This window comes from Gavialis gangeticus, unplaced genomic scaffold, assembly GCF_001723915.1.
Source record: "Gavialis gangeticus isolate Ggan-Ray unplaced genomic scaffold, GavGan_comp1, whole genome shotgun sequence".
Classification (NCBI taxonomy): Eukaryota; Metazoa; Chordata; order Crocodylia; family Gavialidae; genus Gavialis; species Gavialis gangeticus.
The window spans coordinates 41,708,950-41,732,876 of NW_017729027.1; the positions used below are offsets into that span (position 1 = coordinate 41,708,950).

Genomic DNA, 23,927 nt, shown 5'->3' on the forward strand with positions numbered 1-23,927 from the left:
CCACTTGCACCCCCAGCCCTGCCAATAGCAGCCCCACCCAGCCCCCAGTTGCACCCCTAGATCCCCCAATGACTGCCATGTCTGGCCCCAACCTCCCAGCACTTAAAAAAAAAAAAAAGCCCTTCACTCACTGGCAGTAGCAGTAGCTGCAGGGGTCACTGGGCCTCCTGGCAGAGCCAACCGCACAGCACAGGGCAGTGGGGGGTGGGAATCAGCCCTGGCTGCTTGGCACTTGCACTGCCACAGCCCCATTGTGCAGGTACAGCCTGGGTCAGCTGGGTTCCACATGGCTCCATGGATTATTGGGAAGCTAGGGCAACTGCAGCTGTCACTCAGGGCCTGGAACCACTCAGCCTGAGTGGCCCCAGGCACCCAACAGTGTGCAGAGCTGCACAGTGCCCTGCTAACCATGGATACACCCTGCTGTGGGACAGTGGTGCTGTGGGTGCAAGGTGGCTGAGGCCGGCCCTGCTGCCCCCTGCTATCCCATACTGTGTGGAGGGAGGAGGGGGCTCTGCCAGGAGGCCCCAGTGACCCCGATAGAAGCTGCTACTGCTAGTGAGTGTGGGTTTTTTGTTTTTTTTGTTTTTTTTTTAATTGCTAGAATGCTGGGGCTGGGCTGGGCTGGGCAGGGATCAGGGGAGCTGCAGGAGCTGGTGGGGAATGGGGCTGGGTGGGCCAGTGATCCAGGGGTTCAGAGAGAGCAGGCGGGGGATGGGGACAGTGGGGATCTTTCCCATGGTCTATTTCCTCCCTGTTCCAGCCCCCCCCTCCTACTTATCAGCACAGAGCCCACGTGCAGCTCCTTGCAGCTGACACACTACCTGCTCTGCATAGGTAGGCAGTGTGCTTCAGCACCAGGGCAAGGGCCAGCCATAGAGATGCTCTGGCTGGCTACCAGAGCATCTCTATGTTGGACCCAAGCCTCCAGTTGCCTCAGGGCATGGTCCTGGACTGTGCCCACCCCACTTTTTTTGCTCAGGGTATTTTTTGACCCCTGGATTTCCAGGGGTCTAATTCTGCCCCTGCACTGCCAATTTACAGCACCGGGAAGGTTTTTTTGTTCCCACACATGCCTCTTGCAGAGTCTCAAAGGGTTTTGAGATACTACGAGAAGCACATGCATGCTTGTGTGGATGTGCCCAGAGTGTCTAACATCCCTCACTACCCACCTCCTTTGCTTTCACTTTAGGTTCCATATGGCCTTCTCTCATGGCCTCGTTGGGGTGTCTAGAGTCATAACTATATTACTGAAGAGGGATATTCAGTTCTGTAAAATAAACCCTCCTCATATTACACAAAGGAAATTGCTGCTTTATTTAATCCACATCACAAATGGGGAAAGGAGGAAACTGTTTATCTTGGTTTCAGTCCTTCTCTGAGGGTAAAAGGAACTGGTTTTGGTTACAGGCAGTATAGCTGTACTCTGGCCTGCATATAAATCTAGGCTATTATTCCCTCCAAATTCTCAAACACTTTTTTAAAATGATAGATGGTCATCCAGGGTTCCCTGGAGTGCTGTTGTTTGGTAGGGCTTAATTTGAAAATTCTCGTCCAGTTTAATTTTAGCTTTTGTGACTAATACCTGAGTTAAAGATTAACCTGAAGCAGTGTTGCATTTGTTTTTCTTTTGGCCTTTTTTCTTTACTTGGACAAAACCTATTACCTGGGCTACTTCTTTAGTGTAGGTGTAGAGAGTTACTCTTTCATTCACTAATGATGTCAGTCCTGATTTGCTCTGTTGATTAAACAGATTCATTGATCAAAGTAGGAGAAGCGCCAGTATTGACTTCCATTGGTACTAATTCTTTTTTTAACTCTACTCTTACTTGGTAAGATCACAATTTCTTCCATGTTAAACAGTGCATAGTATGTACCTTTTCCTCGGTCAATCTTCCGCAGTCAGTCAGGTACCATCCTCATCAAAAGGATTAACAATGTGGTAAATAAATTTTTTCTGATTGGTTCTGTTAGCTTTGCTATTGTATTTATACATTATCTAGCCCAATCGTCTATGTCTTTGTACTAAATTTTCCCTGGCATCCAACAATCTATTATATTTTTTCTAAGCTATCCCTTCCCTTCCCTTTTTTTCTGTTCTCTTCCTTTCACTTTCCCTCTCCATTTGCATCAGTTCAGGCTTGCTTCCAATCTTGCTGCAGAGAGATATCTGTGTTAGTCCAAAGTCAGGCTGAAAGCAGAGTAGATTTACACTATACACTAACTAAAACAGATGATTTCATAAGCAGTTCCTTACTTTATCAGATTCTGTGAAAGGACATGTTCAGAGAAGTTTATCAAATAGAGAGAGTGATATGAGTACAAAAACCCTGCATCCTACCAATGTCATATATGCTATGACCTGCTTAAAGTGCCCCTGTGCTGTCTATAGTAAACAGACAGGGCGATGCTTATGTGTAAGAATGAGATAACACTGAGTTCCAAGCCTGTGGCAAAGCCTTTAACCTCTCTGGACAGGCTATCACTGATCTTAGTGTAAGTGGTTTAAAAAAAAAATGTAAAAAAGAATCTTGAAAATGAAATTGCAGAACCAGAAATCATCCACAGACTGGGTTTGTTAAGTATGACCTAAACTGGGGCTTACAGTTTTGTATCCCATTATCTGGATTAGCTTTTGTGACCCCTTTGAAAGCATCCAGATATGCAGGGGCATGCATAGTAGAAGAATAAATTTGTGCCTCTGCACATGCACTTTGGTGAGGGACAAATTGTCCCATTTCAGACAACTGCCCTTTCCGTGCTCCTTCTGGCTCCCAGTATGCTGAAGCATCTGGTGTACAAATGGAATATTAGAGATGCTCTGGCCAGTAGCCAAAGCATCTCTTTGGCCACTTTTTTTTCAGGGTTTTTTTTTTAGTTGTTTTGTTTTGTTTTTTGCTATGAGGAAATGGTAGCAAAGTTTGCCTCCATTCTGCAAATTCACAGCATGGGGCACTGTTGGCATGGGATTTATGACTCAGATACCTTATATCAGGTGGTCCCAAACTCTCAGATTGACCATGACTTCTTCCATTTGTTAATAGGCCAATGTTATTGATACACAGTGATATAAGATAAGAATAATGCAGGCAAAGCAAGCAAAATATGCCACCTCTCCCCCAAGCCCTCCCCCCAAATTTTATATCTACCAGTCCTAAGGCTGTCACAGATGGAAGGTATGCCTGGCCAGTACCCTAGATTCATCCTGTGGCTCTTTCTTGAACATCAGTAGCCTTGGAGTTCAAGGGCTGAGGCCCACCCCTCTGAGTGGGCTGGGTGAGACGAGCTGGTGGTGTGCCCTCTGTCCACAGTGGCCTTGAGGACCCTTTGCCACTCTGAAATCCTTCCTTTTGTATCCTTTCTCCTGCTGTGATGACTCTTCATCTCTGGGTACTATTGATTGGTTTCTTTGTTGTCATCATACTGTCCACATTCTGTCAGACTGTTCCTTTGTTTCCCAAAACCATCACATGCACACATCTTAATTTGGTCATTTACCAGTGCCTTAATTTTGGCATGCCCTGTCTCTTAATTTGGTCCATCCACCAAAACTAGAAATCCCAAGGGTTCTGCAGCTGGTCACTGTGACCTAGCCAATGCTGCAATATTCATACTCAAAAGAGGCATCAGAATGGTTCCAAATATAGAATTTATCTATCTTTCTTGCTTTCCTTCCTTCTCTGCCTTTTGTATTCAAATCACTCTCTCTATTAGATAGATTGCTCTGTGCATGTAATTTCATAGCATCTTTTACAGTGAATTTGGGTTTATGAAAACATATGCATCTCTGATTTAGCTACTCTGTAAGGTGCATCTCTACCCTGCCTTCTTCCAATATTACTGTGTATTCAAAATTCTTTTATGACAAATTATCCCAAATGCTTATAATTTTCTTTCTAACTTTTTCATATATGTCCTACTTTCACAAATCTATGTTTCTGTCAGTCATATTAGTGCCTTTAATAAACTTGCCTGCATTTTTTTAGTTATCAGTAATCTTCCTTTTTGCTACTGAATTCAAAGTCTTTACTATTTCACAAGTTTTGCCTACCTGTAACAGGGTAGGCTGTTTCTTTAAGGATGAACAATTAATCCTGCTAAGAGATGTCAGCTCTGGGACAAATGGGGCTGAGGAGGGAGTGTCCCATTGGAAGATGAATAGAGAGCAAAAGGGAGATAGAAGCAAGTTGGGAATAGCATGCTGTAAGGAGAAGCCAGGTTGCTATGCTGGGACCAGAGCAAGGAAAGTCTCTTCTTGTTTCATGAAGAAGACAGAAGTTTTTGCTTTGTTTGTTTACTAAACTCTTTGCTGAGAAGTGGCTGAGGAGCTCATAAGGGAGTGAATTCTGCAGAAGCCAGTAGGATAAATGACCTACTTACACTAGTATATATCTTGCTTCATTTATTATCTTGTATTAAGATTCTACCCAAATGTGTCAGACTTGAGACTTCCTCAATTCTAATTCTTTATCCACTTGTGGTCAACACTTTGGTCCTTAGGATATTACTCATGAAGCCAAATTTTCTGCCATTTTTTCACTAAGTCTTTCAGCTCTTTTAGAGAGGTAGCAATCAAAACAATATTATTTGCATACCTCAACTTATTTTGCCTCCAATTCTCTGACCCCTTCAAATCCTACCAGTACTTTATTCTTGATCATTTCTGCGAGGATGTTAGTGTGTCAGGACAGAATACAACCTTGCCAAATTCTTTTCTGTATTTGGAACCATTCTGATATGAGTCCAGAAACCCTGACCAGGGCTTTTACTCCTCAGGAGTGCCAGTACATGAGTTTGGAGGCTGTTCTGGTGCTCTGTAATTACAACACATCAGAGGAGACTCACTTAATTGAGCCTGCTGGAGTGTGATAATTATGGCACTCCACCATCCTCCCACATTTGGTGTATCAGTCCAAGTTTTGCGTAGTGTTGAATGAGCTTTTGTTCAAGTCCCCCTGCTGCCATTGTTAAGCGCGGGGACACTGATACATGAGAAGTTGAGGTGGTATAAAGTGGCTCTCAGAGCCACTCTAATTAAAGCACTGCCCCCCTCCACCTCCAAAGCATGTATAAAAGTGCTCCCGAGTAACTTATGCAGCATGTCAACTAAATGTGATGGAAAATGCAGATTGTCAAAATAGAGATATAAAGTGTGTTGAAATCTTTTGTTTTTTTCATTGCAATTCTCAAATTTGCCACCTGGTTTCTTGTTCCTCTGCTATGCCAAATTCTTGATTCTGGGCAAATCTACACATGCCCCTATGGTGCCACTGTTACTGTGCTGTCATTTAATACTTCCTTTTGGAAGTACTAAATAATGGCACAGTAACAGCCTGTACTGTGCTGCACTGGTGGTGCATTTATTTTTAGCTGCTACATCACTGTAGCAACACACTTTATTGGGGAAGCACATTTCTATGGTGACATACTGGTGGTGTCACAGTTTTTGCCTGTGGATGCTATGTTGCCATAGTGCATTGCTATGGTGACGTAGCATCATGTGTAGATGTGCCCACTCTGTTGCAAATACTATACTCTCTTCAAAACCTTTATATTCTCTTCAAAACCTTCCTTAACACTGTTTTGTCTGCATGAGATGACATGAAATCATGTTTGAAAACTCCTTTGGATTTTTGTTTTCCTACCTTGATATGTAAATTGAATTCAGTTTCTCTGCCATTTACCAGTGCCTTCTTCCCTCAATGTAAAAAAAAAATGGTTTCCACATGTTGCCATGATCTCTCTGGGATTGAATTCCCTGAGTTTAAGGTAATTTTTATCTCCACTTTTTCTTATTTTCTAGTTAAATATACAATTTTAAAGTATTTATCACACCACATCTATAATTTGCAAATTGATCCAAACTGAATTCCTCCACATTAGAAACACTAGTAGAGCCCTGAGTCTCTTTCAGTTTTGCATTTTGTTTGTTGAATGCATTTGATTGTCTGTGCATTCTAAGTGCAAACCTTGTAAGTGCTTCACTTGCTTGGCTTTATCAGCTTCAAGCTAGTTAAATTCTCCTCTGTGAGCAATTGTCTTTGAATACCCTAATTATTAATACCATAAATCAATCTATCTTGTAGCATGCTATCTGGGACATTTCCAAATGAGCACTTTATTCTGTGAGTTCTTTTAGCTTTGCTTCTGAAATTCACTTTTATCATTTCACCATATCTCCTATAAAACTAGAAATGCTCTAAATTCTGCTTTGCTTTGGTGTGTAGTGTTCTATGAAAATCCTTTTAGATCTTCTAAACTTTTTATCTCTTGGTTTCTGAGGCTGTAAAGGACACTTGACAAGCCACAACTACAACCATGTGTATAGGAACATACTAAGCATTTAAAAATGTAGACATTTCCAAGGTGTTGAGCTGGATGATCAACTAAAAATCACTCTTTATACTCAAAGCTGTTTGTTCTATGAAACAGGTTTCTAATTTTTCACAAAGCAAGAAAAAAAATACTATTGTCATGTCAAGGCTATTTTCAGTTTTCCATAACATGTTTCTCAGGCTTCATACTACTTTTCTGAACATGTCAGAATTCTACATTAATCAGACAATGCATTTACCAGTGTTTATTTTCCCAATAGCACAGAAAAGTAACATTGGAAGAACTTTGTCACCTTACGTATGGCTAAAATATTATCTTTTCATTTGTATGGGAGCAGATCTTTCAGGCACTCTTCAGCATCACTTGTATCCCAAGCCAAAACAATTAACTGGAAGCAATTTCCATTTAAAGATTATCAAGGATTGCTGAATCACAGGGTTACATGGGACTTTCAGGATCATCTGGTCCAATCTCTTCTACAAACGCAGGATTGATAGTCATTAATAATTCTTGACAAATGGTTATCCATTTGTCTCTTAAAAACTTCCAGGGAAGAGATTCCATAACTTCCCTGGATGGTCTGTTTCACTGCCTTATTGTTCTAACAGTCAAGAACATTTCTGAGATCTAATCCAAAGTTACTTTGTTATAAATTTAAAACTGTTGCTTTATGCCCTGTCCTCTGTGCTTGCAATCTTTCCCAGATCCTTGCCATTTTCAAATTTGATCAGGGATTGCTTTATTTCAGTATCCAAGCCATTAACAAACTTGTCATAGGTGATGGGGGGGGATGTGCCCCCCCCAACAGGGCCGTCCCTGCTGGCAGTGCCTTCTGTGTGCGCTTGCTAGCCCCATCTCTGCTGCTACTGGTTCTGGCTTCTGCAGGTGCCCCCCACAGACTCAAGATGCATGAGTCACCCATATAACATTAAACAGCAACAATGTGTTACATGATGTTATATCAAATCTAATTACATTCAGTTTTGTTCAGATTAGTGCTAATCTCCAGTCTGAGGCAGTTTCATGAACATCTTTCATAAATATATCAGCTTCATAAATTTTTAGAACTATTACCCACTCCTCAAAACATACATTGGCTAAACATCATTCTGTAACTCAGGCTTCTAAACCAGACTCTTACTTTACAAAGTCAATATCAGTAAAAAATTACTGACAGTATGAAGTATGGAACTGTTTCAAAAGGGCAGTAGCTGCTACGTTCTAGTGGTTACATGTATACAAGTTAAGAACAATACACATGTACCAGAGCCACTCCAACTTTAACTCTGGATGAAGCCATGTTAAAGTTGGAGCAAGTTTTCTGTGTCTTATCCATTCGTAACAATTAGAACATAACATCTGCTACCTTTCAAAATGTTCCCCTTTTGATGCAACTCCAAATACACATGTATCCACACCCTGGAACTCTAATATCCACCTCCTAAATATTAAGACCCCTTGAGATTTATCATTAGTGGAAAATGTATAAAAAGCTATTTAAAGAATTGGAAGTAATTACCCTTCTGATATCTTTTGAGAGTTACTGTCATTATGCAACTCAACCTCCCCTCCCAACCTGGGAAAGAATTGAAGGATTGATCTTCCTTGCAATGGGCCAAGATAAGGATTGCTAATACCTAACACAGTTCTGATATCCAGAATAGGTGTTACATAGCTACTTGAAGTAAATACACATGGACAATATATCTTAAAGAACATAAATTATCATAATATAATTACTTTTTTTTAAAACCTCCTCGAGAGTGGGTCATCTTCTAAGCTATATCAAGGGATGAGACCATATTGCAGAAAACTGAAATCAGATTATCAACTGTAAATTGGAGATTTATTGGAGATTAATTGTACCTCTGAAATTAATGGAGGGTGGGCAGGCTATCTCAGTTCATTTTCTGGTGAACAGTGGTTTACATCTTAAAATATCCCCTATAATCAGCATTTTAGTGTTAGACTTAGCGCAGAAGACAACAAAACAAAACAAAACAAAACAAAAAACAAACCTGAATGGGTAATGAGGTAAAACCAACCTCTGTCACTAAGAGGTGGTTTCTACATAGAAGTTTGAAGAAGCTTGCATTACTTTTGTATTATGGATAAATAGAAGTTTATTCTCAAGGCTATCAATCTGGCATCTTTCCTTCATGATACATTTACTAATATTTTTCTAAGTAAAGTGTTATTAACATAATGAGGTGAGATCAAATTAATTGAAATAATCCACTATGAAAGTATCATATATGTTTAAAACTAACAATGATTAAATAGCAAGCTGATTGTTTGTAGTTTTGTAGTTTTATGACTATTACAGCTATTAAATCTTCTCACAGAACCCCCCCCCCCCGGAAAATGAGAGGAAATTTTAATTTAAAAGTTAAATGAAAACTTTGAAATCTTATCAAACCTCAAATAGTTTGTTGAAGCCAACTTGGATATACATAAAGATTGCATAAAATTGTTTACAGAAGAGCACATTTCCAGTAATTAACTAGAGTCTGATAGAATATGAAAAATTAGAAAGATAGGCCTAATTATTTACTCTAATACAAATTATTGTTTTCAATTTAAATGGATTCGTACACCCAGATGGTGCCATAACAAACATTCATTCTGTTCTCTGTATTGGACTGATTAGTCACTTGCTCTGACCTATTTCTGATTCTGTCCAACTGTTACAAGCTCTGTTGGCTTTCATCCATTCCCTTTCCTTCTTTTTTTGTTTCCCCTTTTTTCTCCTTCCATTTTTGCCCAAGATCCTCCTTTTACCTCACTGTTTCAGTTCTGTATCCTTATCCATTTCTTTTCTTTCCACTTAAAGAAGTGTACATGATATACTTCAACCTTAGTGAGGCTTTAGACATTTATCCTCTGTGACTTTTCATTAGTAAGCTATGGAAATGTAGTCCATATGGAAGGGATGTCAGGTAGTTATATAACCTGGTTGGATCATCATGCTTGTAGGGTAGTCTTCTCTTTAATATGAAAATTGGGGATTTTTTTTTTTTATCAGGGAAACCCAGGATCCCTGGTCATCAGTAGTTCTAAGTGTAATTGGGAGAAGGCATCAAGTGGGGTTCCTTAGGAAGAATCTGCCTGAGGTTTGATACTGTTTAATATCTTCATTAATGATTTGGGGGATGGAATTGAGTGGACACTGAACAAATTCATATATGATACCATGTTGGGTGGAGTTGCAGACACTTTGTAGGATAGGATTAGGATTTAGCATAAACTTGATAAACTGGAAAAATTGGTTCAAAATTAGTTAAACTGAATTCAACAAGAACAAGTGCCAGGTTTTTTTACTTTGCATAGAAAAATTATGTGCACAAATACAGACTGGGGAACAACTGTTTAGGCCACAAAAGTGCAGAAATATGACTTTGGGATGAGTCAATGTATATTTCTTGCTAAAAAGACCAAAATCAAGTTGGTTAATACTAACAAGACAATCACTTGTAGGTCAATGGAAGTGATTCTTCCACTCTGTTCAGCATTGGTGAGGCCTCACCCTGGAGTATTGCATCAAGTGTCAGGCACTGCTCTTTCAGAGAGACATGGGCAAAACAGAGAGCAACAATACAGATTAGAAACCTGGAAAACATGACTTACAGGGCAAGGTTGGAAGAACTGAAATCATTATTCTGGAGAAGAGAGCACTGAGGGGATTTTAACAGTTTTCAGACATCTGAAAGGCTATCAAGAAGATGATGTTAGACCTGGGGTACTCAATGCCATGCCCATGGGCCAGATCCAGCCTGTGGCACCATGCCATCCAACCTGCAGAGCTTCCTACATATCTGAATATGTGAAGGCAGAGGAAAAGTGGCACTGCTCCCCTGTTGCCAAATTTCTTGACAAATGAGGAGCTTTAGGCCCAGTGCTCTGGATCAGGCATCCAATACCATCAAGCAGGACTGGGCAAGAGTGTCACTGGGCCCCAGTCCCAGCAAATGGGGGAAGAGCTGGGCCCCATGGACCAGTCCTGGTGTGGGGAGTGAAGAGGGGGTTTTGATCCAGTCTACCAACTAGCCTTAAGCCACTAAAGCGGTCCATATGGCAAAAAAGTTGAACATCACTGTCTTAGATTATTCTATTTGTCTGCAGTGTACAGGACAAAAAAATGGGCTTAAAGTGCAACAAGGAAAATTAAGGTTAGAGACGAGGAATAATTTTCTAACTATAGGGATAGTTAAGCATAGAACTAGATTATTGACATATGCTGTGGAATCCTTGTCTTAGCAAACTTTTAAGAGCAGGTTAGGCAAACCCTTGATTGGAGTGGTTAAACAGGGATAATCCTGCTTTAACCAGGGGCTTGGACTGGATCTGGGCTGTTCAGTTGGTCATCTCTGAGCCACATGCAGTCCAAGAATGTTTAACCGGTGGTTCATGTGGTTCTGCCACACTTGCATCCTTGGTTCCACACACTTTGCCCCATAGGCTTGGGTACTACTCCCATGGGTCATTGTTGCCTCCCTCCATTGCCTGCTGGCATCATCCATATCATCATGGGTGGCTGAGGTCTCTGGGGTCCTCCTTCAACCTCCAGATTCTGCCTCCTGCTGCCTGGTGTAGGTTGGGCAATGCACCAAGTGTAGTAGGTGGTGATGTGGTGATGCAGTCAATTGGGGAAGTAGTGACAAGAGGTTGGATGTCCCTGGAGTAGATGACTCCTATTCAAACAGAACCCCTGTGTTCTAACCCTATAATCTCCCTTTGACTTTATTATTCCTTGTTATGACATCCTAATGTAAGTTGGATTTCATTTCTGAAAAGAAGGACAGGAAAAATTACATATGTTCCTCTTAAATCACGAATAAAACCTATTTTGAGAGCTGACATTGAGTATTCATCTTATGGCGAATTCTGTAAAAAAGCACAATTCTTAGAGCCTATGCCCTTTGAGACGGACAAAGTTTCTTTTTTATAGCTGGAAAGGGCCTACATACTTTCAGCTCTAAATAAATAATACATGTTTATACATTAGCATAAATGTGTATAGCACTTTGCAAGTAATACTATTATTATTTAAACAGCTTCATGCATGCATGTACATAGGACTTCAGAGACAAATAAAGGACAATTTCACTGCCCTAGAGATATTTAGAAGGCCTATAATGTGTTGAAACTAAAGATTAATCCTGGCTGACTGCTTTTTCTCAAAAAGTTTATGGAAGTATTTTATACTTATAAAATGCATATGAGCAGGCTTTCATTGCTTTGATCTTTACTGAAGGGTCTCTAACTCTTAAGTAATTAACATACTTTCAATCACATTTGATTCCTCCTTTTAAAATGTGATAAATTGCAAAAAAGAAAACTGATCCTTGGCTGTGGTTGTGTTCCACGTTCCTGCATTTTTGCCTGTTGATTCTAGTGAAGTTGGCCAGCACTTACATTAGCTAATTACTTTTGAGTACTGGAGCAATACTACTTTTTTTTTTTTTGCTGTTGTATGAATGGTTGTCATAACCTGGCATAATTACCCAAGTGATGTTCTTTCAAATTATGCTTACTTCATTATGGGAAATGAAAACATCTATTAAGGTTCTTCATAGGTTAAATTGTTACAAGCTGTAAAACTGTGTAACTTCATTTTATACAGGCAATGGGAAATTTATAATTTATTCACACTAAATGAATGAGTTTGTTTTCATGTTTGTTTGCATTAAGGAAATATCCTACTATCTAATGGATGCTATTATTTCATCTTTCAATTTGGCTATTAGGGGGCTGCTCTTTCAGAAGTCTATTAGGATGATAGATAGATGTGAGTCCAGTTTTTTCTAAGGAAGTTACATCCCGTCTCCATTATTAGTAGGTGAAGAGATTCTTTAGTTGCAATATTTATGCAAATATAAGCATAACAATTTGGTGAGTACTGAAACATAGATTGTGCCATATAAATACATATACTAGTACTCTAATCACTTTATACAACCTAGTACTCTGAAGTATTAGAAGAGTGTATGTATACATACCAGGGAGGAAGTGCATGAGACTGCGTAGAAAAAGCATGCTTGCAACACTTTATTCAGAAGCCAAAATGAAGCTATCCTACACAAGGGTATAATAAAATTCTTATTCCCTCTTCCTCCCCTGCAGAACCCTACATAGGGTAAGCCAAGTTCAACATGTGGTCTTTTCTTCAATCCTTCCAGTTACAGGTCATGGGCCGAGGAGGGAGAGATGGACTGAGGTAGTCAACCGAAGACTGTGGCACTGGTGTCATTGTGAAGGCTTTGGCTTCCATGACCACAACCCACTCTAGAGGCAGTGATTTGCTGGGAAGAAATGGCCTCCTCTTTACTGGGGGATGGGCGGACAACCACCAAAGTAAGCCCACTAGGCACCTAATGCAAAACCAGCATTTTAGGTCACTCAAGAGAATCCACTCCTACCCCAGCCCTGGAATAGTGTCGTCCTGGGAGTGTAAGGAAGCCTAAGGCTTCCAAAGGGGCACTTCCATGTCTGTACATGAATGCCAGGAGCTTGGGGAACAAACAGGAGCAACTGGTCCTCCTGCTAAACAAGAATGACTACCATCTCCTAGGGGTAACAGAGACCTGGTGGGACTCCACCTATGACTTGGCCACAGGTATATACAGCTATACCCTGTACAGGAGAGATCATGTGGAAAAAATGGGTGGGGGTGTATTTCTGTGTCAAGAAAAGCTACACGCTCATGCAAGCTGACAATTGTCACCCATGAAGCATGACTGGAGACCCTCTAGATTAAAACATGTAGGGAACATGGCACATGGGACACAACGGTAGGAGACTACTATAGACCTCCTAATCAGGAACAAGAGCTTGACCAGGACTTCTCCAGGGAACTGGTTGAGGCTGCATGCTCTCGGCGCATGGCTGTTATGGGAGACTTCAACTACCTGGACATCTCATGGGAAGAATACTTGACCAAATATGAACAGTCACAAAGCTTCCTCACATGCATGGATGAGCTCTACCTGACTCAAGAAGTCTATGGACCAACAAGAGGTAAAGCATTGCTGGACCTGGTACTGGCCAAAGGGAAGGATCTAGTCAGCAACCTAAAACTCAAAGGAAAGCTGGGAGACAGTGACCATGATGTGATCATTTTTACTATCCATCACAATGCTGGCAAGTCAGTCAGCAATGCAGAAGTCCTTGACTTTAGGAAAGCTGACTTTGATAATCTCAGGAGGCTTGTTGTTGAGGTCCTAAGGGGCCATGACTTGACAGGGAGGGGAGTCCAAGATGAGCGGTTGGTCCTTAAGGAAGCAATTCTGAAACCACAAGCAATGTTCATTCCATCTCACAGGAAAGGTAGCAGAAGGTCACAGCAACCCGCTTGGTTCAGCAGGGAACTCGTGGACCTCCTACAGCTAAAAAGAGAGGCTTATAAAGTATAGAGACAGGAATCAACACTAAGGAAGAATATTCTGCACTGGTACCTGTAGGGAGCGAAACAGGAAAGCCAAGGCTGCAACCAAACTCCAACTGGCTACATGTATCAAGGACAATAAAAAGTCCTTTTTCAGATATGTGGGGAGTCAGAAGAGAATCTAGGGTAACACTGGAACCCTGCTAAACCATATGAGACAACTGATAACCAACACCTAGGAAAAAGCCAACCTGCTTAATGGACATTTTGTGTTGGTTTTTCACCAGCCCAAAGGGACCGCCCTGACTAACGTGATGCAGGACGGCCAGAATGAGGGTGAATTTATACCCAACATCAGTGTAGACCTGGTAAAAGAACACCTTGAGAGGATAGACACCTTCAAGTCAGCTGATTCTGACAGATTCTACCCTAGAGTACTTAAGGAGCCAGCAGGCATCATAGCCCAGCCACTGGCAAGGGTATTTGAGAACTCGTGGTGCTCAGGTGAAGTATCTGAAGATTGGAAGAAGGCCAATGTGGTGGTATCTTCAAGAAAGGGAGGAAAGTAGATCCGGGGAACTACAGGCCAATCAGCTTGACCTCAATCCCTGGAAAGATTTTGGAAAAAATTATGAGAAACCATTCTTGACAAGCTGGCTGATGACAACATCCTGAGGGACAGCCAGCATGGGCTTATTATGGGTATGTCTTGCCTGACCAATCTCATTTCCTTCTATGACCAGCTGACCTATCACCTGGACAAGGGAGAAGAGATTGACATATATATCTGGACTTTTAAAAAGCCTTTAATTTGGTGTCTCATGGTGTGGGTGCCTCATGGAAAAATTGGCCAACTGCACCCTCGGCTACATCACAGTCAGATGGCTGGGGAATTGGCTCTGAGATCAGATCCAGAGAGTGGTAGTGAATCATCATGGTGCTCCATGACCAGTGGTATCCCCCAAGGCCTATACTTGGACCTATACTCTTTAACATATTTATTAATGATGTGGACACTGGCGTCAGAAGTGGACTGGCCAAGTATGTGGTACAGTGTCCACACAAGAAGATAGGCTGGTGATCCAGGCTGACCTTGATAGGCTTAGAAAGTGGGGGGATAAAAATCTGATGACATTCAATGTGGGAAAATGCAAAGTACTCCACCTCGGGGGGGGGGGGGGAAACCCCACATCACACTTACAGGCTCAGTAGTGCAATGTTCGCTAGCACCACAGCCCAAAGGGCTTGGGGGACATGATTGACCACAAGATAAACATGAGTCACCAATGCAATATCACAGCTGGTAAAGTGAACAGAACTCTGGCTTGCATTCATGGATGCTTCTCAAGCAAATCTCAGGATGTCATCCTTCTGCTGTACTCAGCCTTGGTGAGGCTGCAGTTGAAGTACTGCATCCACAATTCAAGAAGGATGTAGAGAAGCTTGAGAGAGTTCAGAGGAGAGCCACATGCATGATCAGAGGCCAAGAGAACAGGCCTTATAGTTTCATAGTTGCACAGAAGCTAGGGTCAGGAGGGACCTGATGAGATCATCTAGCCTGACCCCCCTGCCACAGGCAGGAATGAATGCTGGGTTCACAAGAACCTAGACAGGTTATCATCTAACCTTTTTGAATTTGCCCAAGGTAGGGGTGAGGACCACTTATGTAGGAAGTTGGTTCCAGATTCTGGCCACCCTAACTGTAAAATATTGCCTCCTGATCTCTAACCTAAACCTAGTCTCCATCAGCTTATTACCATTGCTCCTCATCACCCCAGGTGGTGCTGGGGAGAAAAGGGCTCTACCTATTTGCTGTTGATCTCCCCTGATGAGTTTGTAGGCAGCAACCAGGTCCCCCCTCAGCATCCTCTTGCCAAGGCTGAGTAGGTTCAGGTCCCTCAGTCTCTCCTTATAGGGACTGTACTGCTGCCCTCTCACCAAATGAGTGGCCCTCCTCTGAACTCTTTCCAGGCTGGTCACATCCTTTTTAAAGTGCAGCACTCAGTACTGGGCTCAGTACTTCAAATTGAAGTGAAGCTGTACTCCAGTTATGAAGAGAAGCTGGAAGCCATGGGACTCCAGCCTGGAAAAGCACAGGTTCAAGGGTGACCTGGTGGTAGCCTATAAGTATATAAGGGGTGTGCATCAGTATCAGGAGGAATGCCTGTTCACAAGTGCACCCCAAGGCATGAAAAGCTCCAATGGTAACAATCTCCTCCAAGACCATTTCAGGCTAGACATAAGGAAAAAAACTTCTTTACTGTCTGAGCCCCCAAGGCCTGGAATAGTCTCCCTCCATAGGTGGTGCAAGCACCTATTCTGGACTCTTTTAAGAGATGTCTAGATGCTTATCTTGCTGGGATCCTTTAATCCTAGCTGACTTCCTGCCCCTGTGGCAGGGGGCTGGACTCGATGATCTTCTGAAATCCCTTCCAGCCATAATGTCTATGAAACATGTAATATAGCTAGTGAAGTGGAAACAGTGTGAAAACTGGTATTTTGGCTAAGCATTTATAAAGATACTAGGAAATTACTAGGAAATAAAGATACTAGGAAATATACTAGGAAACTTTCCCATGGGGGCAGGTGGGGACAGAACCCTGTGTTTGGCCATGTGCTGCCCCCACCGCCACAGCTCTGGGTACAGCCCCACTCCACCCCCCACCAGAGGTAGATTAATGTCTACTGGTGTCCTGGGCAAACATAAAATTGGAGGCCTCCTGCCCCCATGGGAGCTGGGCTACAGATAGGTCAGGGGGAGGCCCCTTCCCCTCCTGGTGCCAACAGGGGAGGCTGTGTGGACCCTGCTGGGCTTGGGATGAGGGGGTACACACCTGCCTCTTCTCCCTGCTATCTAATCCCCCACCCACACTGTGGCCAAACATACACACACACAGGTGTGCACACAGATGGGTGCACACTCTACTCTCACTCACTCTCTGCACATGGACACACAGGCACAAACATGCTCACCCTGCCATGAACACAGACACATGTACTCACAGATACATGAACACACACACACACACGCGCACATGCATGCAGACCTGCACATGCAGACACACATGTGCAGACACATGCACAGACACCTACTCACACACAGACACATGCATACCTGCAGATGGGCACACGTGTTACTCACTTTCTGCACATGGACACACAGAGACAGACACACTCTCCCTCCTGCCATGAACATAGACACATACACACATGCATATACACACACGCAGACATATGTATGCAGACACATGCACACACAGACAGGCATGCACTCTACTCACTCACTTTCTGCACATGGACACACAAACACACTTTCACTGTCATGAACATAGATGCATGCACACACACACATGCACAAACACATGCACGCACACATGCAGGTGGGTGCACACTCTACACATTGCCTGCATGTGGACACACAGAGACAAATACACTGTACCTGCCATGAACACAGACACATACATGCATGCACACACAGATGTGCATATACAGATGTGAACACACAGATGTGCACACAGATGTAGTCACAGCTGCAGACACAGATGAACAGATGCACATGCATACAGATGTGCTGCACACACAGACACACACAGATGCACACACATGCACTTGCACACATGCAAACACGTGCACACACAGAGATGCACACACAAACACACACCTAGCCACATACCTTCCCCTCACAGAATCACCCCCCTCCTCCACTCTCCCTCACTCTGAGGCAGCCCCCTCTCACACCTCCTCCCCCTTCATCCCACCAGCCACCTGCAGCTCCATCTCACTACTCCTGGCCCTGTTGCACTGACCAGCAGGGAGTTTCTGCCAGGCCATGTCCCTGCAGCCACACATGGGGCCAGGCCAGCTCAGGCTAGGAGCATCACACTGTGCCTGTGTGGGTGGCAGTTCTGGGTGGCAGTTCTGTCTATGGGGCAGGTAAGGTGAATTTTGGGTGGCTATACCCCCACTTCACTGCCAGTCTTGATGCACAGCACATTGTGGGACTCCTTACCGGCCCCCGCCCCCTCCCCCCTGGCCAGCCCAAACTCCCTGCCAGTCTGGACTCAACCTGCCGTCTTGCCTCCAGCATGCCCCAACCAACCCATGCTCCCACTGTGGCCCCGCTCCATCCCTGCCTGTTGCTTCCCCCTTCCTGCAGGCCGTTCTGTGAGGTGTCAGGACTGGGTGGTGGGGAGCGCCGCCACTGTGATTTTTTTCTTCACTCTCAGGTAGGGAGGCATGGGGGGAAGGCCCTCTGCTTGTGCAGTTGGGGCATGATCTCTGCCACCAGACATCTCCAGCAGCAGCACAAGCTTCAGCCCACACAGCCCAGGAGGGCACCCAATTTCTCCCCACCTTGGCGGTGCATGCACAGTTGGCCTGGAGTATTATGGACAGATAGACAGACAGACTAAGCCTTTTACTATATTAGAATTTCCCACAGTGAAATCTGTTATGCTATACAATGATTCCCAAGTTGAATGGTGAAAGTCCCATTGGCTGAGACTTTTAAAATTAAACTAAATAAAATTTCATGTTAAGGGCAACCCGTCATTTCCAGTGAAATCTCCTAATGATCCTATTAGGTACAATCATCCTATTGTACCTTTTCTGTGTATATATGCATACATTTATGTATATATACACACACACATATGTGTGTGTATACACATGTGCATGCACACACACATGCACACACAGACACACCCACTCTTGTTCTTGCTCACTCTAACTCTTGCTCTCTCTCTCTATATATATATGTGGGGGGGTTGTTCATGTATGTGTATATGTATATTCACTTCACTGAAATCTACTGAATGATCTGATTGGGCTTTTTGCATTTCTAATGGAACCAGAGGTAAAAACTCTTCTAGACTTGGTCCTGGCCAAAGGAGATGACCTGGTGACTGACTTAAACATAGAGGGCAGCCTGGGTGATCGTGACCATGAAACCATTATGTTCACAGTCCATCACAATGTAGACAAATTGGATAGCAGGCCTGAAGTTTGAATGAGGGCCAATGTTGTGCCCATCTTTAAGAAGGGAAGGGGGGAGAACTGGGCAACTATAGGCCAATTAGCCTAACTTCTATCCCAGGGAAAATCCTGGAAAAATTCATTAAGAAGTCTATGTGTGGTAGGCTTGCAAAAGGTAGGATTCTGAAAGACAGCCCAGCATGGCTTCTTCATGGGCAGGTCTTGTCTTACCAACCTCATCTCCTTTTATGATCAGGTGACTCACCACCTGAATAAGAGAGAGAAGGTTGACCTTATATACCTTGACTTCCGAAAAGCTTTCAATCTGGTATCCCACAATGTTCTCATGACAAAGTTGGAAGACTGTGGTTTTAACTGCAAGACAGTCAGGTGGGTAGGAAGATGGTTGCGGGGTAGGACCCTGATCTAATGAATGGATCTGTGTCATCTTGGCAGGAAGTGGCCAGTAGGCTTGTGTGAAGTGGCTAGTATTCGCTTTAGATTTGGATTCAGCCAGTTCACGGGACAGTGAATCAATTCAGCGATTCAACCCATCCCCCGCCCCTCTCCCAACCCAGCAATTGCTGCCACACTCACCCCAGCTCCTGGCACTTCAGGAGAAAATAAAGCCCTGGCTAAGCAGGTCCTGGCAGGTGTGGGGGTGATCCCTGCTGCCCCCCCACTGCCCCATGCTGCATGGGAGGCTCTGCCTGAGCCCCCCAAACCCTCCCGCCCACTCCCCAATCCCTGCCACAGGTGCCCCGCAGGGGACAGCTTTGGCCCTTAAAGAAAAAAAAAACCTGAAGAAACCCCCAGACTCACCGCTTCTGCCGGTGGGGGCAATCCCCGCTGCTCCCTGCCACATGGGGGCTCTGCATGAGCCCCCAAAGCCCCGAGACTGCACCAGGAGTGGGGAGCCCGGGGGCTTTTCTCCCCTTTCCTTTTTTCTTAAAGGACCAGAGCCCCGGCAGGCAGGGCAGCTGAGGGGGGGGAACAGGAGGGGTTTGAGGGGGCTTATGCAGAGCCCCCCATGCAGCATGGGGTAGTGGGGGGCAGCAGGGATCTCCCCCCACCTGGTAGAACCCAGTGAGGACTGGGGCTTTTCTTTAAATTAATGAGCTGGGGTGTGCGGGGGCAGCCATGGGAGGGGAGGGAGTGGAAGAGAAAAAGGGAATAAAAATGTAATTATACCCATGTGTGGGATACCCACATTTTGGCTTCTGAAGTAATTTTGGCTGGAGACTGTTGGAAAGTTGACAAAGTCTTGGTTCCACTCATTTCCTAAGCCCAACTTGTTGGCCAGTGCAGCAGAAAAGAACAGGAATTGTGACTCATAAGGGTACTGCTGGGTTACTAGTGGGTAGTATAGGTTGCACTTTAATTCTGTCTCAAAATAAAAATCTCAGTAATTCCTTTTACTTTTGTATAATATATTCATATTGCCTTTGATTTCTTTGTTGGACTTTTCTTGGTTTACTACAGTTTGCCAGTATCATTCAGGTTGTGCTTATTTCTGAATTCATCAAGTAGTCCGTATGTTCCAAAGGAAGTACCTTATTACTCTGCTCTGTGAAATATTTGTTCAAAGTGCTCAAAATCCAACATTTCCGTTGACTCTCTTAACATTTGTTTTTAAAACACATTTTAAATCTAACTTGATCTCTGTATAATTTCCATGCTTATGTAGATCTGTAAATATCCCCATCATGCTTTCTCTACTTCCACTAAAACATTTCTACCTGAATCTTGTGGAGTCCTTTAAAAGTAACATAATTCAGTATAAAAGAGAATATAATCTATTTAGATGTGCTTCCAAAAATAAAGATCGATGTGGTGTGGGTGCCTCAAATACAGAGCAGCACTTTAGGGATCATATGACAGACAGTGTCTGTGAAGCTATAGAGTTTTTTTGTTTGTTTTATGGTTATTTTGATTGTACAGAGGTTACTGATATTTTAGTTGAAATTAAGATGTTAAGAAGCTAGATGCATCTGACATGTATTTGTGAATAAACAGGATAAAAAGGTAGAATGCAAACAACCTTTCTTTAAAACTGGCTCCAGCTTCCTGATGGTTTCCAAATCTATTTATTTATATAGACAAAGATAGGCAAACTACTTGACCTTTCACAGAACCAATATTCTGGCCACCCATCATATAAATTAAACTACACAACAAAAATGCAATAAAAAGGACTGCTCATCACACTTTGCCACATAGTTGTCCACTGCCTCGGACAAAACTAAGATAAACATAAGCTTTTGCAATCCTCAGCCCATACCATCCTCTAAAGGCTGAGAGAAGAAGATGGAGTTGTGCCCTGAGTCTGAGAAGTGAATGAATGTGGGTTATGGCTGACAAATGCAGGCAGTGATTTTTCAAAGTTGATGAACTGTCATGAAGAACACCTGGTCTGCAGCTAAGTCCTATTTATAGTAAAGAATCTAGGCTACTATCTGTTCCAGTCTAGGCTGAGGACAGAAATTATACATACAGTGGTGTAAGTTTTTTGTAACCAGTTTAAACCTGTAACAGAAGAGAAGTTTGGTGCACATAGACTGCTTTCAAAATGGCCAAACCCAGTTTAAGATAGACTTTGGTGGATTCAGTATCAGACTTAACTGATTTAGGTTAAACTGGTCTATTGAACTTCTGTCTCAGATTATAGTGATACTTTCTGTAGGTTCAATACCATTGGAATAATGCACCTGCAACATGAATCTGCTTAATATGTAGGCAGTGGCATTTTGCATTGGCTTGGGTTTTAAGCAGGCCTCTAGGTGTAGTTTCAACTTCAGACTGTGCTCTTTTGTTTTTTTTATGAATTCATATACAGCTAGATTGTATGATGTCCCAGAAAGATCAGGAAGACATGACACTTGGCCCACTCTTCCCCCCCTTATCAGATAGTGGAACTGTTTGGCTCTAAAGCAAGACATACAACTGCACTTTTGTGAGAAAGGCCATGACATGCTTTCCCCTGGGTGCCTGCTGCAGGACCTAAACTGCAGATACAAATTATCACTTCCTTAAACGATAAGCAGTAACTAAAAGATACAAACTGCCCCTGAGTTTATTTCATTATTTTATTTTATAATTAAATGAAACACACAACTTTTCCAATTATCATGATAGTTTGATTTTAAATGTGCAAATTTCTAAAGCTTGAGGCACATGAAAAAAATCTAGAATTTTAAATATAGAATTTGCATATACATTTTCATTTAGAAATATACCTCTGCCAAGAAGGGCATAGATTTGGAAAGGTAGAGAGGCTGGAAGAGACATGAGATAACTTTGGGGCCAAATATATATATTAACTTAGCTGAAGTTTGTTGTGTATAAAGCTTGTTATGTATAAGCATAAGAAAATCAATTAACATATCCAAAAAATGCTTGTCATATGTATATATAAATATATGTATATATACATTACAATTAAGCAATTTTTGGCTAAGTTAATGAATTTTCTCATGCTTATACACAACAAGCTTTATCCCCTTTGGGGTAAAACCAAAATGTAGTCAGAATTCTGAAGAAAATATGCTACAATGTAAACAAGGCTACAATGAATGTTATTTTTTGGCTGTTCAAGGCAATGGAGCCATGATTAGTTTGTATGACTATGATTACTAGACTTTGGGACCAAAATGTTTGTAGTTAAAACTTCATGATTCTACATTTGTTATTTTTAATAATTAAGAAACCACAGTTCATTGTACAGTGGGCATATACCAAACTGCTACATGTGGGTTTTTTTTATTTCTATTTCATATTACTGTTCATAGCAGTTCGATTGTGGTACAGTTAAATCTGACCACTTCTGGTTTTAAACCCAGGAGGCTTAGCTTGCTCATATTCATATTTTTATAAACTACCTATACATATGTATCATCTACTTTTGACCAATAACTTATATTTGGAGAAGTTACCCAAGAAATAGAGCACACAGATTTTAGGCCCTACTCAGCCTGACAAGGATTTAAACTTACATTCCACTTCCCAGGAAAGTGCACTAAAAATTAATCTATTACTCAAATTAATGTGAGGGCACTCTCTACTCTTCCTCTTAAAGTCAAGGACTGTGGAAACAGGAGTAGGAGCTGTGCAGATGGAGGTGGGGTAGAGGCAGGAGGATAGCAAGAGTCATGAAGCCAGAAGAAGCACAAGCAAGAGAAAAGTGCTTCTGTAGCATGCTGACTATGGCTCTTCTCTGGGAGGGTAAATTCCTGGGTATGTATAAAAATCCCACTTAACCTAGGTACCTAGCTTCCATTGATTTCACTGAGTATTCTGTACATAATTGTTTTAGAAGTCTCTGAAAAAATGGATCAAAGACACCCTCAAAAGTTAGACTTATTCATGTCCAAGTCATTTAGGAAATTTTGAAAAAATTCTCAATTCATTTTTAAGTTTACCGAAGAATAGTGGAGGTCTGTGTTGGAACACAAAATTAAATCCAAGTCTCCCATGTCTCAGGCTACTGTCTTTTTTTCACTTTCCCCTATCTTTGGCGGGGTGGGGGTGGAGAGGCTGGGAGACCATTGAAATTTAGGTTACATGGAGCAGTACATTCACATTCCAACTTTTCTTCTCTCTTGCCCAGAAGCTGGTAGAACAATCATGAAGCACCATCTCTTTATGCAGTGGGCAATGACAGCAGTTTCCGTTGCTATGTGGCCTTCTCTGAACAAAAGTCTCCAAAAATATAATGTAATGCTAGTAATTCACCTAAGAATAAAGATATGTATTTGCTGGTACTTGCTGTTAAAAGATGTTTTTTTGTTGTGTTTTTACAGATAAGTACTTTTACCTTTTTTACTTCAAGTCATGGTCAAGGAATTTCATGATTCTAGCTATTTTTTTCAGAAGCAGCTTATTATAGAGTATATATTAATATTCATTATTTTACAATAGAATGTTCTTAATAATAAAGCAATTTTGAAAATAATTTCTCCAAAATTACTTTGCACTGCAAAATCTAATTTATTTGTTATGTTGGTTTTCTAGCTAGAACATGTGGTTCCAACCTACGTGGACCAAGTGGAATTATCACATCACCTAATTACCCAGTTCAGTATGAACACCCACTTTGCAAATGGAATACAGAGACCTCTGAAGGAGTCTTGCCAATATCTCCATTTGTTACCACTTAAGCCTGTATTTTATTTTTAAAGGGACTGTGAAGCTAAAACTTTTTTGTTGTTAGAATGGTGCCTGTTGTGAAATTAAA

At 42.3% G+C, this 23,927-nt stretch overlaps 1 protein-coding gene across 1 annotated transcript in view; it reads left to right on the plus strand.

Annotated features, from left to right (window-relative positions):
* CSMD1 (CUB and Sushi multiple domains 1) overlaps positions 1–23,927 on the plus strand; it is a 2,474,714-nt gene that overhangs the window by 1,512,403 nt on the left and 938,384 nt on the right. Inside the window, exon 10 of the mRNA XM_019520340.1 lies at positions 23,705–23,776. Coding sequence (XP_019375885.1) covers positions 23,705–23,776 — 72 coding nt within the window. The remainder of the gene's footprint in view (positions 1–23,704; positions 23,777–23,927) is intronic.